The sequence below is a fragment of the Sminthopsis crassicaudata genome, chromosome 1 (genome assembly GCF_048593235.1).
Source record: "Sminthopsis crassicaudata isolate SCR6 chromosome 1, ASM4859323v1, whole genome shotgun sequence".
Classification (NCBI taxonomy): Eukaryota; Metazoa; Chordata; class Mammalia; order Dasyuromorphia; family Dasyuridae; genus Sminthopsis; species Sminthopsis crassicaudata.
Window position 1 is genome coordinate 500,232,415 of NC_133617.1, and position 20,773 is coordinate 500,253,187.

Consider the following 20,773-nt stretch of genomic DNA (forward strand, 5'->3'; position numbering starts at 1 on the left):
CCCCCTGCAGGCTTAGGTCTTCCAAAAGATGAATTTGAAAAAAAAATTTAAAATCCAGTGATAAAAATTGTGAAAACAGGAGTGGGGTAAAAGGAAAAGAATTGTAAACTAAGACCCAAAGAGAGAAAATGTTAAAAGTTTTTATTCTTTAAAAATTATTTTTGTAACAATAATCTTACAATTTTTACTTGTTAATGTACTTGCAAGATTATTTAGGTATAGATAGGTCCCTTTAAATGAAGAAGCAACTTTCTTTTTGGAGAATAAAAATAGTCATTTTTATTAAATTTCTTTATGAAAAAGAGTGAACCAAAGCTACTATTTAATTCAACATACATGGAAATAAATGATGTATTCATAAATAACAACATTTATGCCATATTGTAAAAGATTTCTTCGTTAGAAAAAGTTAAAAAAAGAGAATAAGCACAGTGCCCAGAAAACTTATACAGAAAAATAAAAGCGGATGTGAAAGAAAATTAATAACATAAAAAGCTAATGTGTTCTATATTTTCCAAGCCTAGATCCATGCATTATATTAATTGAACTGCAGTTGAACTTGGAACCTGCCCCACATTTTTGAGTTCTGAACACCCTAACTCCTAATTCATATGTTCTCGGGAACTATATGCAATTCAGTCCCAACCACTGTAAAGAACACGACCTATCCAGTCCGAACTACGGTAAGAGCAGTTTGTATTTCTCATCAACTTCATCACTATCAGGCAGAAGGCTCAGCCATTTTCAATTTGGGTCTATTGTGACTTTGCCAGCTGCCAGGGTTTTGTCTCCAGCCTGTCCCTCCAGTACTTTCAAAAACCCATGGATGTGTATGAACAGGGAACAAGGCAAGACTGGGAGAGATTGAAACTCTAGCCAGAAACCACATCAAGCCTTTTTCTTATAATATGCAGTCTCCTGATTCTTTGGGATATGTCATCACAGATAGGGCCAAGGGAAATGAAAGTTTAGGGTGTGGGGGAAGTTGATAAGAACAGGGGAATTAGGTCTTTACTGTGCTTTGGCCTTAGCTTGCCAAGGCATAGAAAGTGCAATCCAAGGAAGGTGGAAGGGAAGGTCTTAATTTAGCTAATGTAACATTATTGCAGAGCAAAGAATTAGATTGAAAGTGTCAAAATTGCAGATTTCATTTAAGAAGCTGTATGCAGCTTTTATGACAGGGATAAGTATGACTGAAAATATCATTATTCCACTATATATATATATAAAAGCTTAATTTCCTGCATCACAGGTCCAATAGATGAAACATGATTCCCCTTTAAACAAGAAGTCTATTATGCTCACGGTTTCTTTTTTCTTCTATTAACTACTGGGTATGTCCTGGTTAGCCAGAATATGAAGAGAGGGACCTAAAAATTCTAGGACGGGTATATACATATGTATATGTGTATATATGTGTGTGTATAAATGTGTGTGTATATGTATATCCATACACACACACATATATAGTCACATATACATATGTATATGTATATATGTATGTATACTGCTATAACTTGGACCCATTTTTCACATAACTTTTAATTCTTTAGCCACTGCTGCTAATTATCATAATATTACCTAAACAATGTTTTTCTTGCTGTTAATTGTCCTGTTTTATACTGCTAAGAAATGCTGGAATTCTCTCTCTTTGGTAAAGTCTGTGCAATATAAAACAAAGGGAACATTCAGTAATGTTCTGGCAAATTTACTTTGTACTGAATAACCCAGTTTGACTATCTCTGCTACCTCCAAAACACTCATTGTTAACTGCCCATATTTTGGGTTGAATAAACTAATACTAATACTAAGTGACATTTATGTAGATTTCTAAATTTTGCAAAACATTAGAATATGTCATTTGAGCTACAAAATCACCCTGGGAAATAGGTGCCGTTATTACCCTCATTTGTATACAGATGAGGCAACTGAAGCTGAAAAAACATTAAATGATCTGCTAATAGTCACATAGTTAATGTTTCAGGTCTTCCTGACTTCAAGTCTAGCACTCTATCCACTTTACCTCACTGTCTACTAAAAATTACTATGGAAACAAGCCATTGCTTAAACACCAAAGATAGTTCAATGGTGGGGCCCCAGGGAATACCACTCTTATTCTACCAACAAGCCTCAGAACTTGCTTTGATGGCATTTCTTTTTTCTTTTTCTTTTGTTTACTTAATAGTATTTTTTCCAATTACACATAAAGATAGTTTTCAACATTCATCTTAAGTTTTTGAGGTTCCAAATTTTTCTCCCTCTCTCCCTCCCCCCCTTCCCCAAGAGAGCAAGAAATATGATATAGGTTATACATGTACAGTCATGGTAAACATATTGTGAAAAAAAAGACTCAGATCAAAAGGGAAAAGCCATGAGAAAGAAAAAAAAAAAAAAAAAAAACAATCTGCATTCAGAATCCATAGTTCTTTCTCTAGATATGGTCAGCATTTTCCATCATGAGTCTCTTGGAATTAGATTTCTTAAAAATATTTTGTGGCACTATTTCCTTTGATTTCCTGGGCTCCCTATCACCCAAGAGATGGTAACAGTAACAAAAGCTCTTAAGTCATTATTCCCTGAAAATAGCATATAACCTTTCTATGCGGAGTTTTTAATTTTAATATATACTACAAAGAATTACATGCTACCTGGTAGAAGAGGCATTGAACAAATTCAAGGAAATTTTAAAAATATGAGCTTATAGAACTTATGCCTCTAAAAAGAAGCATGGAAACATAATGTATATCATATTTTTGTCTCAAGTGCATTTTTGTACTTGTGCACATCACTTCTGAGCTTAGTTATTAAATAAATGGTGAGCAAGGATTATGAAAAATCAAGCTCCATAATGGAATTGGCCTTACCAGCACTGAAAAATTCTTGTCCCAAACATAATTTTCTTGGGTGGGATACATGTGGGGAATGGATGACAGCAGTATATTTAAGCAGCTACCACATGAGGAGTAAGTAAGGCAACCACAACAAGGAGGGCATGGGAAAAGCACATCTTCAGACAATGAACTACAGCTGTGTCCTATTGCAAAAGAGCAATGGGAGTCCAAACAGTCTGGGATATATAGCTTTCAGTCATGCTGTGATGTCAGGGGAGCTTCAGGATGATTTGGAGGCTAGGAAGAAATTACCAAAGAGTAAGAGAATGGTAAATAACTTCTTGTAGCCAAGGACCCAAGGAAAGTTCCTTCATGTGTAGATGTTTAGTGAGAAGACTGAATCACCAATATCAGCCTTCTCAGATATACCCCCACACAACCAAGTAGCAATCATTCTTTTGTTAACTAACTTCCAGATAAGAAATATGCTGTTATCATAATGCTTATATGTGTATTGTACACTCATAGTTTAGGTAAAGTAGGCCCTTCCATCTCTTGTCATTTGAAGGCTATCACAAAATTCTATCTTCCCTGAAATAATAGTATGTCAGTTTGTAATTTGTACTTCCTACCCTACTTCTCTTTATCACCTCCCCCCAAGCTCAGCTATTCCTGGTTATGGCTTATTTTTTTTAACATTATGTATACATATATCCATGTAACATATATGCATACAGTTTTTTAAAGTTTTTATTTGGAATATTCTCCTGCCTTAACTTGAACTACTACTCGGTTTTCTTTAAATTTCAACTAAAATCTCACCTTTTACAGGAAGTCTTCCCTAATTCCTCATAATACCAGTGCATTCCTACTGTTAATTATTTCCAATTTATTCTGTATGTAACTTGCTTTATCCATTTTTTTAAAAATGTTTTCTTTCCCATTAGATTGTAAGCTCCGGCAAGGAAGGGACTATCTTTTTCCTTTTTTTGTATCCCTATTTCCTAGGGGCATTTAAATGTTGTTTAATAAATGTTTACTGATTTAGGCTACTGTTGGTGGGAAGCCTTTATTTAGAATTTTCCTCAGCATCCCTACTCCTTTCCTCTTTTTTCTGATCTAAAATTTCTACCATTCCTGAGGTAAGGAAAAAGTTGATAATGAATATTAAATTAGTAACAGAATAAGGCCCTTTCCTTCCCATTGCAATAAGTATAATGGAGATGATCAATAAGATTAAATAATTTTTACTTTGGAAGGCATAAAAGAGACTTTAGCCTTTGTGGAATAAGATAACACAAAATTTCAATGAAAAGCTCTATAGAAATGGATTATGACTGTGAAAGCTTTTTAGTAGGCCTAAGGGCAGATACATCAAAAAGGACAGTATTTGGGAAAGATAGGGCAGGACTAAGGTAGGCCCTGTCTGAGGGAAGCTGGTTAGAAAGAGGACTACATTAAAAGGGGGGCAGAACAGCCTTAAAGCAAGGGATATTGAGTAGGGTTAGTGATTGAAGGCATATGGGATGGGGTAGAAGCAAGGAAAACAGTAGTACTGAAAATTTCTGTAACTAGAAACTTTTGTGCCTAAGATAATTCAGTAAAGGCAAGGAGGGAAGTGGTATGGTAATAGTTTGGGAAGCCCATACACCAAAGTTCAACTTACATCTTAATGATAATTGGGAAGAAAGGAATAAAAATCCTAAAAGACAGGTATGGACAATGAGCACATGAAAGTAGACTTCTGGGGAAAACAATACTTATTGTTGTCTGGCAAAAGCCTTAAAGATAAGAGGGTGCATCCCCCTATATTTTTAAAATGTTGGCATGCCGGGTCAGATCCTCAGGCACCCTGTTCTGTCAACATTGAAGAAAATCATTATAGTTGTCATACTTTTGACTGTAGCATCTGTATATGTATTTGTATATAATAAATAGTATATATAGATGTGTGTGCATATAGGGTTTAAATATGATGTTTTATGGCTACTTCAAGGAACTATAATAATATCAAGGGCTTTTAAAATTACATTTTGTTGTTTAGTTGTTTCAGCCTTGTCTGACTCTTTGTGACCCTATTTAGAGTTTCTTGCAATGATACTGAAGTGGTTGATATTTCCTTCTCTAGCTCATTTTACAGATGAGAAAATTGAGGCAGATAAGGTTAAGTGACTTGCCAAAGGTCATACAATTAGTGTCTGAAGTAGAATTTTAACTCAGGTCTTCCTGACTTCCCTCCTATCACAACATCCACTATGCCATCTACTTGCCCCAATATCAATGCTATCTGGCTTTTCTAAATAAAAATTAATTTTTTTTATTTTCCCTAGACTGAAATTTTTTTTAAATTTCATTATTTCTTTTTAGCATTCATTAATTTTTTTTTGAGTTTTGAATTCTCCTCTTCTATCCCCCAACCACTGTGAAAGCATGTAATATAAATTATATATATGAAGTAATGTAAAAAAATTCCATGTTATTCATGTTGCAATAAATAATATAAAATGAAAAAAGCTTCAATTCACATTCAGACTCTATTATTTTGTTCCTTGATAGCATTTATCATCAAAGTGCTTTGGAATTATCTTGGATCATTAATTGGAATAGTTTAGTCACTCCATTGATCATGATACAACATTGCTGTTACTGTATACACCATTCAGATTCTGTTCACTTCATTCTTCTATTCATATTTCATATGTTCATATTCAATTCATATTGTCTTCCCAAGTTTTTCTGAAACCATCCTGATTATCATAGCACAATATTACACCACAATCATGTACAACAACTTGTTCAGCTATTCCCCAACTGATCAGCATCCCTTTGATTCCAAATTCTTTGCCACCAGAAAAAGCTGCTGTACTTATCTTGTTTATATAAGTCCTTTTTTGCGTGTATTTTTTTTTCTTTTGATTTCTTTGACTATAGACTTAGTAGTGGTATTGGTGGGTTAAAAGAGTATTCACAGTATTGCCCCCTGGGCATAGTTCCAAATTGCTCTTCAGAATGGTTGGATCAGCTCAAAATTTCACTAATAATGCATTAGTGTCCCAATTTTTCCACATCTCCTTTCTCCCAACATTTGTCATTTTCCTTTTCTGTGATATTAGTCAATGTGGTAGGTATAAAGTGAATCTCAGAATTGTTTTAATTTGCATAATCAATAGTGATTCAGAGCTTTTTAAATATAACTTTGATTTTTCTTCTGAAAAATGCCTGTTCAGATCCTCTGACCACTTATCACTTGAAGAATGATTTGTATTTTTATAAATTTGACTCAGTTCCCTCAGTATTTGAGAAATAATGCAAATTTTCCCTCAATTTCCTGTTTTCTAATTTTGGCTGCATTGTTTTTGTTAGTGCAAACCTTTTTAACTTAATCAAAATTATCCATTTTACTCCCTGTGATTTTATTTCTTGTTTCCTCAATAAATTTTCCCCTTAATCCATAGATAAAATTGTCCATGCTCCCCCAATTTGCTGATATCACCTTTCATGTCTAAATTATGTACCCATTGTAATGTTTTCTTGGTATATTCTATAAGATATGTTGATCAATACCTATTATTTTTCAAACTTCTTTACAGTTTGCCCAGCAATTTTTGTCAAATAGTAAGTTCTTGTTCCCAAAGAACCTGTCTTTAGGTTTCTTAAATATCATAATACTTGGTAATTTACTACTGAGTGTTATATACCTACTTTATTCCATAGATACTCCACTCTTCTTAGACAGTATCAGAATTTTTTTTAAAGATTTCTCATTTTTAATACATTTTGAGATTAGATATTGCTAGGCATATACTTTCATTTTTTCTCATTAATCCCCTTGATATTTTTGACCTTTTATTCTTCCACATGAATTTTGTTATAATTTTTTCTGGCTCTATAAAATATTTTGGTAGTTTGATTGATAGGGAACTGAATAAGTAAGTTAACATATATTTTTTTTATTAGCTCAGCAAATGAATATTTCTTCAGGTTTTTAGATCTGTATTTGTGTGGAAAATGTTTTGAAATTGTGTATTTTATATTGTCTGCAGTTATTTTAAGTAGAATTTCTTTTTCTATCTCTACTAGAAATTGGTGGTGGTATATAAAAATGATTTTATGTGAGTTTATTTAACATCCTGCAATTTTGCCAAAATTAGTATTTTAACTAGATTTTAGTTGATTCTCTAACTATATAATTATATGATCTTCAAAGAATGAAAATTGTTTGCACAAAAGTTTGCACAAACAAAAACAATGCAGCCAAAATTATAAAGTATGTCATTATATCAACTTCAAAAAGTGAAAATTGCTTCTTTTCCTATTCTGATTCCTTTAATTTATTTTTCTTCCCTTATTACTATAGCTAGGATTTCTAATATATTATTCAATAATGATGGTAATTGGGTATCCTTGCTTCACCCTAATTTTATCTGAAAGACTTATAGTTCATCCCCATTACAAATAATAGTTGCATATGGTTTTAGATATTACTTGAAAATCATATGATTTTTGATTATTTTAATGTTGATAATTTCCCTTATATTGAACCTGCATCCCTGGTATAAGCCCCACTGGGTCATAATGTATGATTTTTGTGGCATATTGCTACAAATCTCTAATATTTCATTTAAAATTTTTGCATTAATATTCATTAGAGAAATGTTTTCATAGGTATCAGTAAATTTGTGTTGTCAAAGGAATTTTATAGAACTCCTCCTTTGTTGATTTTTTCCAAACAAGTTTCTACAGTGTTGAAATTGTTCTTTAAATGTTTGGTATAATTCACTTATTAATCCTGGGTGTTTTTTTTTTTCCCTTAGGCAGTTCATGTATGGCTAGTTCCATTTCCTTTTTTAAGATGGTCTTATTTAAAGCATTCTGTTTCCTCTTCTGTTAATCTTCATACTTTATGTTTTGTAAATATACATCTATTTCACTTAGTTTGCCAACTTAATTGTTATATATTTGGAAAAAATAGTTCTAACAATAACTTTAATTTCATCTTCATTAGTGGTATGTTCACCCTTTGCATTTTTAATACTGGTAATTTGCTTTTTTCCTCTTTTAGTAATTAATCAATGTTTTAAAAATGGTTTACCTATTTTATTATTTAAAAAAAATTAAAACAGCTCATACTTTTATTAGTTCAATGGGTTTCTTACTTGCAATTTTGTTGATCTCTTATTTTCAGGATTTCCAATTTTGTGTTTGTGAATTTTTAATTTGTTCTTTTTCTAATTTTTTTAACTGAATGCTCAATTCATTTATCTGCTCTTCCTCTATTTTATTGATGTGAGCTTTTAGTCATTTGAATTTTTCCCTAAGTGCTTCTTCTTACTTTTCCTTCCCCTTTCCCCCAGTGCATCTCTTTTAAGCCCTTATTTCTTGAGATCTCTTCATAATTGCATCACATCAGTGCTGTGTATACTCCTTTGAACTGTTCTAATAATGATAAAGTTCTTGCCATATATGAAGAACAGTTTAGCCTTATGGAGGCCCTTATGATTTTTCTTTCATAGTTTACCTTTGTATACTTGAATTGTGTTTGAATTCTATTTATCACTAGTCTTTTCATGAAAAATGCTTGAAAGTCCTCTCAGTTCTTCTTCTGAGGTTCTACATTCAGTTGTGTTAGTTAGGCAGGTATTCTTGGTTATAATTCTAGCTTCTTTGCCTTCTGGAATATTATATTTCAAAGTTCTTAGATGTGAAAGCCGCTAAGTATTTTGTGATCCTGACTCTGGTTCCTTATGGCATTTGAATGGTTTCCTTTTGGGGTCTTGCAATATTTTCTCCTTGATCTTGAAAGTTTGGGGTTTGGCTATAATATTCCTTAGAGTTTTCATTCTGGGATCTCTTTCAATAAGTGATTAGTGAATTCTTTCCAAGTTTATTTTACTTCTGGTTCTAAGATAGCAAGGCAGTTTTCCTTGTATTTACATACACACACACACACATACACACACACACACACATACACAAACACACACACACACACATATATATAATGTATTTGCTGCCCTTTTTTTGATCATGGATTTTAGCTAGTTCAATAATTCTTCAATTATATCTGCTGGATCTATTTTCCAGGCCAGTTATTTTTCCAATGAAATATTTCACACTTTCTTTTTTCATTCTTTTGATTGTTTTATTGTTTCTTGATGTGTCTTGAAGTTATAAGCTTCCACTTGCCCAAATTTAATTTTAAAGTAATTTTTTTAGTGAATTTTTGTACCTCTTTTGGCTAATTTTGCTTTTTAAGGATTTCTTCTCTTCAGTTGATTTTTATGCCTCGTATTATCTGGCCAATTCTTTTAAGTTATCATTTTCTTCAATTACTTTTTGTGCCTTTTTGTTTTTTACCAAACTGTTGACTCTCTTTATAATTTTCTTGCATAATTTCTCATTTCCCTTTCCTCCACTTTTCTTCCAATTTTTCTTCTACCCTTTTTTGGTTTATAAAATCCTTTTTGAACTCTTCTAGGAATTCTTGTTAGACTTGTGTTTGGGTCACATTTTTTTTTCTTTGAGACTTCACTTATAGATGTTTAACATTTTTGTCGTCTTATGAGTTTGTGTATTGATCTTTGCCACAGTAATAGCTTTTTATAGTCAGGTTTTCTGTTTGCTCATTTTTCAAGCCTATTTGACTTTTAACTTTATGTTAAAATCAGGCTCTTGGTGTACAGGCAACATTGTCCTACGCTTTAGGTTTTTCGTGCTATTTTTAGAGTTGGTTCTGTGAGTCTGGAAGTTTTTAGTGCTTCCAATATGGCATAATAAAAAGAAGAGGTATGGTCACTTCTTTTCTGACCTGTGCTCTGGTTTTTACCTAGGAAGGGTCCTTGTTACCCTACAACTACAAATATCAGTGTTCCATTTTGGTCTGGAATTGTGACCAGGTCTCTTATACACAAATACTATCTCCTTTTGCCCTTGGTACTGTTACTTGGACCCCAACTCTCCTGTGACTATAAGCACTATTGTGTTTGTTTTTTAACTTTTAAACTGAAATCAAGGGACTATTCCCTTGTGAAGGACCCTCTTTCTCTGCCCTGAAACTATGATTTGGGCCCTGTACCTTCTTTTCACTTAGAATTACTCTTTGAAATTCCTTATAGACAATTTCATTAGTCTTGCATCCAGTATTAACAAAGGGTCCCCTGTAATCTATTTCTGACCATTTGCCTGACCTCTTAACTATTTCTGGGCTGAGAAGCCTCAAATATGATGCTGCCATTGCTGCTGCTGCTTCTAAAGCCTGTTGTTGGTGTTGCCATGGCATGGACTGTATTCCAGATCAACCACTTTGGTGACCCATCTGATCTGGTCAATCTCCAAAAATTGTCTTCAACTGGAAAAATGTCTTACTCTGATGTTTTGTTGACTTTGCAGGCCAGAATCCAATTTGAGGTGTTATTTTAAAGTTGTTTGAAGGGAATCTTGGGAGAGTTCAGCTGAATTGCTGCCTCTGTTCTGCCGCCTTGGGTCTGATCAATTCATTTTTTTTAAAGCTCCTTTGCTGGATCATTGAATAACATTGCCATAGATCTGTCTGGATTACATGAAACTGATAGTCTTGAGCAGGGAAAGGGGAAATTAAGATATTTGGAGAATTCAAACTAGGAGTGTGGAATTGAGAAGTTAAAGGGTAGTTGGGAATAGAGAATAGAAAACCTGTTGCCAAGTGTAGGAGTGCCTTATTTGAGCTCTGGCTGGAGGGGAAATCTTTGGAGTCCTCTAGAAACTAGGACCATTCCTTCTCCCCTCAGAATTTCAAAATGCCAAAATGGTAAAATTCCCAGATATCTTGCTGCATTTATCTATTATTCATGCATTTTCCAAAAGGTGAGGGATGAACCCAAAACCTAAGTGTGCAAATGAGTCACTATTAATGGCATTTAAATATATATATATATATATATCAGGAAATAAGAGGGGATGAAGTCAAAACCTAAGTGTGCAAATGAGTAAATATTAATGGCATTTTTTAAAATATCAGGAAATAATGTTTTGCATATGGATCAGACCATGACAAAATTATGATGTGGGTTGTGTTTGTCCCTAATATCCTGCTTCCAAGTCTTCAAAAGTTCCCTTAGATGTGGAGGGACTCTATTTCACTGGGATTGACTTGCCAAGAGACTAGATTCCTTTTCTCTTAAGCAGTTCTATGCTCTGGACCTCCTTTTCCTCACTCCCTTGTCTACTTGTCCTATGGCCCATTTTAAGGTCAGTGGACTACTCTGATAAACTAACAACTGATAATATGCACCATGGCATAGTGGATGGAGAGCTGGCCTTGGAATCAGGAAGACCATGGTATTTTAAAATCTCTATTTTTAATACATACTGGTCCTTTGACCCATTGCAATCCTTTTTATTCTTCTGTGCCCCAGGCAATTCTCTACCATTATGATTTACAGAGAAACTTTGCCCTGGGAACTTCCTAATTCAATTAAAACATGGATGAACCAAAAAAAAAAAAAAAAAAAAAAAAAAAAATTTACTTTTAGAAGAGGCAGAATAGTATTGTGAAGAAAGCATTAGGCCTGAAGTCAGAAAAATCTAAGTTTGAATCCCACTTCTTATACTTAATAGTTATATACTTAATATATTCTGTAAACTTAATAGTTTAAGTGGGGGGCTTTACCTACCTCTTTTTTCTTCGGATTCTTCCCTTGTATGACGATGATAATATTTATAGTATCTTTCCTCCCAGGGTCCTTATGAAAATTAAATGAGACAATACTTGTAAAATTGCCATATGAATGTTTATTAGACTACCAAGAATATTTGCATTTTAATAAGAATTCCAATAGATAAAATATATTCATCTATTCACTTAACAAATACTTATTAAGTACATACTATGAGATAATATTTGTAAAATACTTAGCACAAGTGCCTGGCATTTTCCCACTTCCCCTGCTTTTTGCATTTTTGTAGGTTGAGTTGGCAATAAAAAGATTTGACATTGTCCCTATTACATTCCAAAAGGGAGAGAAAGCACTTGTTAACGTGTTAGCCCCATTTGGATATAGTGGTCATCTAATCTCTTGCCTCTCCCTTTTAAGAGATGGGGTTGAAAACTTCCAAAATACCCTATATCTTTCTATTGGGTTTTCAAGGGAGAATCTTTCTTCTCCAATCAACTTCCCTCACTCTTTCTCCTTTCCCCCCTCTCTTAGGATACTACAGAGGAATTGCCTAGCCTCAAGGCCTACCAGCCAACCAGATGAGAAGCTAATCCAGGTGACCTATAATGAATAGAAATGAAGTGAGAGGTTTATAGTCTCAGGAGAACAGAGAAATTCCCAGTTTCTGCTTTGTTCTTGCCTTTGAGAATTCTCTATAAAAGTTATAGGATAAAAGAGCTTATTATAAAACATGTACTTAGTGATCTCTTTGACCAGCAAACCAAGGATAAGACATCCTAGCTTACATATTTTAGGGAGACAACCTTTTAGAAGAGACCTAATCATACATTTTTACTCCAACATGTAAAATACTATTTTATAATGAACAAAAATATAATAGTGTAATCTTTTATATCTTTCCTTCAATTTTGTGACAATGACTATTTTGTCTGCCATTTTTCTTTTTAAAAAAGCATTTTCAAAAGCCTATTTTACTTTTATTCAGATGTCCTTTGTGTATAATAAAGCATTCCTATGAATATTTTAATAGAGATGAGAAAATAAGCATGTGGATTTTAACCAATGCCATCTTGGCCACACCTTTTCACAGTAACAAAATTATGTTTTTTTTTAATTGTTTAATATTTTCCACTCTTTCAGCTATCTAGAAAACCAATCTCTCAATCCTTTCAAGTTTATATTACTTACAGTATAAATTTCTTTTGTACAAGATCTTTTCTTCACAATTTAGTCTATATAAGCATTTCCACTGACTCAATGGACAATAGGTGTCTCCATTTCTTCTACTCCTCTTTTTTTTAATTCTATAATCTGGCTTCTGAATGAAACATTTAACCAAAACCACTCTCTCCAAGGCAACCACTTATCTCTTAGTTGCCAAATGCAATTGCCTTTTCTTAAACATCTTTCTTGACTTCTCTGTAGTCTTTGATATTGCTGCCTCTTCTCGATATTCTCCTCTTTCTAGATTTTTGTGATACTGTTGTCTCATCCCACCTATCTCCAAGAGTTCCCTGTCATCTCCAAGATAAAATAAATTCTTTTTATTTGGTTCTAAAAGTCTTTTACATTCTATCCCTTCCTCCCATACTCCTTTTCATTCTTCTTCCATTTTTCATCCTTTGTACTTTTCAATCTGGTGATAATAGCTTTCTTGCTGTTCTACAAACAAGATACTATGGCTCTTAGTTGCAGACATTTTTACTTGCTTGTCTCCCATGCCTGAAATGTTCTCCCTACTCCTTTCTGCCTTTTAGTTTCCCTGTTTCCTTAAAATCCCATCTCCTATAGAAAGTCTTTCCTAATCCCTTTTAATTCTAATGTATTTTCTCTGTTGCTTATTTCCTATTTATCTTATACATAGATTTGTTTGTATAGAGTTTATATTGTGAGCACCCTGAGTTTAGTAACTATTTTCAGTATTTCTCTATATTATCAGAGCTTAACACAATGTTTGGCATATAGTAGGAACTTAATACTTATCAGGGGGATGATTTTGCAAAGATGGAGGAGTAGTTTGGTAAATTTCAAGCTCTCCAGATTTCCCTCCAAACAGAACATATTTTCTCCTCAGAGAAAACAAACTGCTGAAAAATCAAGAAAGCTTGGGGCAGAATAGGGGTCCTCCTGGCACAACCCTCTGAAGAAAGAGCCCTAACCAGTATGAAGTGAGAATACCGTCAGGCTAGCTCTTCAGAAACACTGAGTGAGGACATCCTAGGGAGAACTGAATTTGGCTGCAGCCTTATCAGTAGGCACAGAAACTTTCACTTCTTCCCTGATTGAGGGTTGAAGTCAGGGGTCTGAGTCTAAGTAGATGAAGGGAATTTTAGCTGATTAGGAAAACCACCCCCAGCTCTGCTGCAGAGATGCAGCCCTGGGTGAGAAGGAACTAGCATACCTAGTGAGTTTAAAAACATTGGGGCAAGAAAGTTGCTGGCTGTGGGCATTTGCAGGAATGGGGAGGGAGCTCTTGCTTTGGGGTTCCAGGTTAGAGGGGAGAACTGAAGTGAAAATAGAAATAGATATCTTCCACCTTCTACTTTTAGAAGTGCTTACACTAATACTCTTCATTTAAAAAAAAAAAATGAACAGGCAAAGAAGAAACAACTCAATCACAGAAACTTACCATGGGAAACAACTCAACCATAGAATCTTACCATGGGAATAGGGAAGACTAAGGTTCAATTCAGAAAACACTACTGAAGTAAAATAAAAAAGCTTCTAATCTCAAAGAGTAATGCTAAATGGATTCCTGCCTAGAAAGAATTTATAGAAAATTTTATAGAAAAAAGTTTTAGAAAAAATTAAAAATCAAATGACAGACATTGAGGAAAAACGAAACAAATAAAAAACCATTCAAGAAAAACAAGAAGATTGTGAAAATACGATGTCATAAAGATGAAAACTTTGAAAATTAGAATTGTGCAAAGAGAAACCAGTGAAGCTATAAGAGACCAAGAAATAACAAAACAATATAAAGAATGAAAAAATAGAATGTGAAATATCTTATAAGAAACAACAGATCTGAGAACAGATCAAGAGAAAATATAATAATAATTGGATTACTTGAAAACCATGACCAAAAAAAGAACCTTGACAATAATTCAAGAAATTATCCAAGAAAGTTATCCTGGAATGATAGAACATGAGGGAAAAGTAGAAAAATTAGTTCACCAATCACCATCTCATTGAGATTCTTTGTGGAAAACACAATAATATTATTGCCAAATTTCAAAAACCCCAGATCAAAGAGAAAATTTTGCAAGAAACAAAACAAAACAAAAACAATTCAAATATGCTGGAGCTACAATTAGAATTGTAAGGACTTAACAGCAGTTACAATAAAAGACCACAAGTCTTGGAATCATATTTACCAACAATCAAAAGAACTAGGGCTGTTGCCAAAAATATCGCATCCAGCAAAATTATCCATAATACTGAATGAAAAATAATAGACATTCAATGAACTTGCAACTATTAAACAAAGTATTAGGAATGAAAAATGGAAGACCACCAAAAAGCAGTGTGGGAGGAGAGGTAGGTTGTAAAAGGCTTTGAACATCAAAAAGAGAATTTATTTTATCCTGGAGATGACAAGAAACCATTGGAGTTTAATGAATAGGAGGTGTGACAAAATGACCAAGGATCTCTTACAAAGACAACTTAAGATTCAATCAAGAGAGAAATCAACATTATATATCAGTCATATGGCATGCTTACATATGGGTAAATGCATATATGTATATGTGTATGTATATATATATATATGTATGTATACATTTATATATATATATATATATACACACACAATTTGTGTGTAAATATGTATGCATATTGCTCTGTGTATAGATATGGATATATGTGTATGTGTGTAAATTTGTGAATGCCTGTGAATGTATACAAATGTGTATATTTATGTATGTGTATGTGTGTATGTATATATATTTATATATGTATATGAAAATATATCTGTGCTTAATTGTACCCCACTTAAGGGAAGTAGGGGAGAATGAATAGGGGGAAAAGAGTAACAAAAAAAAGTATACAGAAGAGAACAAAACAATCTGCAAGAAAGCAAAGATGGACACATGAATATAAATCATTCTACAATTACATATCCTTTCTTGAAATTCTCTAATTTCAAGATTTCTTATTATATATTTTAAATCCTCTTGATCTGCTAGGCATATGAAAATGTTCTGTTCTGTTTTTCTTTTCTGTCTTTTTTTCCCTATTATTTTTTTTAATAAACAGAAAAAACCTACAAATGTTTATTAACTGACTACTAAATGATACAATTGGATCATCATGGCATAAATCTGGCTCTGCATTTTTGAAGGCTATGTCAAGAGGATACAAGTTCTTGTGGTTCTATTGTAATAAAAGGCTTCTAAAACAGTCTAATCAAGATACTATATATTACATTTTGCCTGAGAAACAATTTAGTTCAAAGGCTTATCTGTGCTGGTTACTAGGTAATCAGTTCTGTGGTCATGGCAATCAGTGCAACAAAGAATATAGAATGGCTTCAACTTTGTGTGGTGTCTTTCTGCTTAAGTAGTGATAATGGGAAAGGGGTTGCAAAGAGTATTAGGAATTGAATTGCTAATAGTCTTCAATTTGAGAACTTTATGTGAGTTGGCCAAGGATATCTTAGAAATTCAAAATTCATAGGATACTCTTCATTGCTTATCACAAATAGATGCTTATTAAATGACTATTAATTCATAAAGTTCACTTTTGGATTTAAACAGATCATATCTTCAACTATTTAAAAGACTATCAAGGGAAATTAGATTAGAAATTAGTTCTAGGTACCAAAACAAAACTTAAGAATGGAATCACCAATACCACTACTACTCTTGTTTACAACTCATTTAAAGTTATAAAGGGTTTTCCTTGAGAAAGGGAGGTAAAAAATCGTGTTCAAAGTTACATTGGTAAAATGTGTAAGGACTTGAACTAGACAGTTCACAATTCAGTATTCAAATTTGAGACTCCTGAATCCAGATTCAATACTTTTTCTACTGCTCAGTTCTACAGTTAGCCTGAAAGTTTCAAGAAAGCAAGTATGTTTTCACTATATGGAAAAAAGCCTCCTTACCTTATATTTACCTCAAAAGAACTGTAATGAGCTGCTTTGTAAGGTTGTGAGTTCATCACATGAAGTGGAATGACTACTTATTAAGAAGATTGTAGAAGGGACTCCTTCATTGAGTGGGAACTAAAATGGATCTCTGAATTCCAGATCAATAAACTCTCAAAATCATAAGGTTATTAAGATAGGTAAGTGATAAAGAGAGAATGAAATTATATAGATCTGCAAGGCACTTCAGAGACCTCATACTTATTTTATGTATGAGGAAACCAAGGGACACTACAATTAAATGATTTGACCAAAGTTATAAAATAGTAAACATTAGAGGAAACATTTGAACTTAGACCTCTTACTCCAGAATCTAATATTCTGAGATGATGCTCTTCATTTTAGGTTATTGTATTTCAGTTTTGAAGGTACAAGGATTTTAATAATAATTTAGTCCAGTTTCCTTATTTTATAGCTAAAGCCTAGTGAAATTAAATGGTAGAGCTGGGATGAGGAACTCGAGTGTCTTTGGACTCTAAATCCAAAATTTTACTTTTACAGCAAGTTACACTAAGGCTGACCTTACGACTTTTCAAATTAGGCACACCTGATGGGACTTCAGAAAAATCCTTTCCCTTAAATATCTTGCTGCTTGTTGTTGCTGGGTATTTCCAAATTCTGACAATAGCCAACTATTATTCATTTAACTTTACCTCTCCTGGACAAAGACATAACAAGGAATTCTTGAACATGGAGCACGTTCAATTGGGGAATGGACTGTCATAGAGGACAGCCTGCCAATGTCCAGTGTAATCACATTGGGAAAAAAAGCAATGTGTCTCCCCCCCCCTCCAAGAAAGTTTAACTTATATCTACAGTTTTTGTATGCTTAGCAGGAAGGAGGAAGAGGGAGCTCTCTGTCAGACAAGACATGATGATAAGGAAAAAAAAAGTTCCTAAAAGGGTTCCATAATTGTATCCTGTAGTGAATATAGTTGTGTCATGTGATATGGAACACAAGGAAAAAAGATAGGTTAAGAGGACTACTCTGGGGAGTGAGCATGGTTTTCCAGATGTCAGCACCTTGGAGGCAAAGTTTTGGTCACCTGGTCTTAATTGTATTCTACCTGTGAATATGTTCAGAAGATCAAAGATCTCTATTTAATTTGTTCCAGTAACCCATACATGTTCCCAGTCATCAGAATGGAAAACTGAGTTTTTCAGGGAGGAGGAAAAAAAAGAGAAAATGATAGGTAACACAATTGAAACAAAATACATAGTTTAAAAATACACTACCAATTCTGTCCTTCCCTCCCATCTTTCCTTGTGCTTATATATGTTCACACAATAAATAAAATTTTTTTCATATAAAGAATTTTACTGAAAATCTCAAGGACAATAGAGGTTGCTCAATATTATAGATACCACTAGAATTTAACATTTGTTTCTGGCATTCTCCAAATATTCTACCCAAATGTCACATCTGGAAGGATCATTGTTCAAAATTAAATTATTTTTGGAAATCACTGGATTCCATGTAAAGGAATTTTCCAATCCAGACTGCTATTGGACAGTAACTAGACTGTTGCTGCTTGGTGTTTTGTTTTGCTCTTTTTAAAACAGACTTAACAGGAAAGACTTTTGCCCATTAATTGGAAATGTCATTCACTTGAAAACATCTTTATATCTGAAAATAACATCTACTGGCATTTAAATGTATGTGACAATGACTTTAATCATTCTAACAGTTCACCCTGAAAGACAAGCTTTTTAAAAAAAAGCATGTCCAAGTACAATCTCTAAATTAAAAGTCCATGTTGCTGAAGGGAACACAGTCTCAAAGATGTTTTAAGCAGGGGTTCTCAAACTATGGTCCACGGGCTATATGCGGCCCCCTGAGGACTTTTATGTGGGGGCAAAGACAGAGTGTGAGCTTTTGTTTTTACTATAGTCCAGCCCTTCAACAGTCTGAGGGACAGTGGACTGGCCCCCTATTTAAAAAGTTTGAGGACCACTGTAAAAAAAGTTTCACATCTTTTTTTCCTTTTAAATTTATGAAAATCAGAGTTGATTCATTCCCTAGCAGGATATTGGTTGGCCGTGGTAAAGTAGAGGGAGAGAAGTCAGGGAATGGTTTTGATTAAACTTTTTCTCAACCTTCCTTTTGACCCCAGTAAACCTTTCTTTGCAGATACTGAGTCTGGAGACATTTCTTATTGTTTGGTATTAATATATGAATGTCAGTGGTACAGACTGCATTCAATCAAGTTGCTGCCTTCTGCAAGATCATATACAGGTAGAAAAGGTCATAGAACAACAACTGAGGCAGGACAGGTGAACTAAAAGTATTACTGTAGACATTTCAGAGAGTGATTGTTAACAAATTTCCATTCTTGCCTAAATATGTCACTATGCCAGAAAATCTTAGTTTTCAGACAATAACTGTCATCCTTTGAAGGTGATGAATTATGAACATCCATGGACATATATATAAAGCATTTAATTGGATGTTCCCCAAGAATGTTAGCTCTATACATGTTTATAAGAGCAGTTGCCATCAATTTTTAAAAAGAGGGAGGGTTGGGAGGCCACAAATTAAATTTGAGGGCAGTGGAAAGAACAATGGTATCTGATGATGTGAGTTTGAATAATGGTTCTATCAATATTTACTATATGATATCAGAAAGTCATCTCACCCCTCAAACTTTGTTTTTTCATCTGCAAATGAAGATCATTTTATTTGTACTATCTACTTCATAGGAGATATTTTGATGTGTTACATAAACCTTACAGTGCATTATAAATGCATCCAGTGCACTATCCCCCTTGATCTCAGAGTGAAGCAGGCTAGATCACATTTTCATGTTTTCAGGCTACTCCAAGGAAGTTGTTTCTCTTTTAGTGTCACTGACTCAAGCCCCCACCAGCTTTGTTCCCCCATTTGTTTGGGGGCTGTAACTAGTTCCCCAGTCCCATTAATCCCTTAACAAGGTAGCTTTTTACAAAGTAATATTTACTTCAAAGACAGAGAAGACAAGAGAAGACAAAGTACAAAATTTCCCCTATCCATAGCTCAAAATTATATTCTTTCCTACATCATCTTAGTCCCTGGAGATAGTAGGCTCATCTTAGTTCCTATAAAATACTGGTCTCACCAAGTTCATGTTCAGAGATGCCTTGATGACACCTTATCAAGGCCCAGTAAGTCTGGGCTTACTGGATTAGGGTATAAAAGATCACTCAGTGTTCCATGAAGCATCCATGATTCACTGGCTGAAAATCCTGACTGAAATTATGGGCGGTCAAGGAATCCTCTGCATCTTTTGAACTCAGAGAGTTCTAAGTTACTTTTTTTTTTTTTTTTCACTAGTCACAGAGCATTAAGGAACATTAGGCAAAGAGATGCTGGCTGAGGCTGATAAACCTTTTTGGATGCCTCAAGCCTCCTCTCCAATATGTGGCTAGCCACCTGGATTTAGTTAAAGAAATGTATTCACTTCCTCCACAGTCTGTTTCTCCAAGCTACCTCCTTTGTATGTGATTAGAACTGTCCTAAAAACAGGCTTTTCAGGTTTTTGAGGTGAAAAAATCTCATTCCAGGTGTTCTACACATGCATCAGATCCCCATTCCTTTAGACATAGCCAGACAAGACATTTCATAGATCTAAATTCTTTTTTGCACAGTTTTACTTAATTCTTTGCTAAACAAATTAATTAATTTATATTAAGGACTTCCTAGAATGACTCTCTAGCAAAACACATTTGAATATGTTAATAGGGGTAAATCTTGAGAAAATTGCTTAAGAACAGTTACCACCCAGTTACATAAAATAATTCTGGTATTGTCTGTTCTGGACAAGGGGAAATGGACTCAAAGATCTCTAGACATTTTTTATAACTTCTGATTGCTTCCTGTTAACACTACTCTCAGGTCACTGATTTATTCAACAATCATTTATTAAACATCTGTTATGTATAAGGTACTATGCTACGGGCTGGAGATTCAAAGATGAAAAACAATATCAATAGGGAGTTTATAATCTGTGTATATGTGTGTGTGTGCATGCGCACAGGGATGAAATATATACACAAATAATTAAAATCCATGTCTAAATATAGATTTAAATGCCTAAAAGATTTAAAGAGGAAAGAATCACTTCTAGTTAAAAAGATTAGGGAAATAATTTCTGGAAAAAATT

The 20,773-nt window shown here is 33.7% G+C and overlaps 1 protein-coding gene across 5 annotated transcripts in view; it reads right to left on the reverse strand.

Annotated features, from left to right (window-relative positions):
• LOC141550644 (zinc finger protein 474-like) overlaps window positions 1-20,773 on the reverse strand; it is a 95,442-nt gene that overhangs the window by 12,473 nt on the left and 62,196 nt on the right. For 4 of the 5 annotated variants that reach the window (XR_012484651.1, XM_074281512.1, XM_074281515.1 and 1 more), the window contains exon 5: window positions 11,483-11,551. The exons of the other annotated variant lie outside the window; for it this stretch is intronic. Coding sequence is in view for 3 of the 4 variants with exons in the window: in XM_074281512.1 (XP_074137613.1) it covers window positions 11,483-11,551 (69 nt within the window). In the remaining variant the exon portion in view is untranslated. The remainder of the gene's footprint in view (window positions 1-11,482; window positions 11,552-20,773) is intronic. 5 annotated transcript variants of the gene reach the window in all.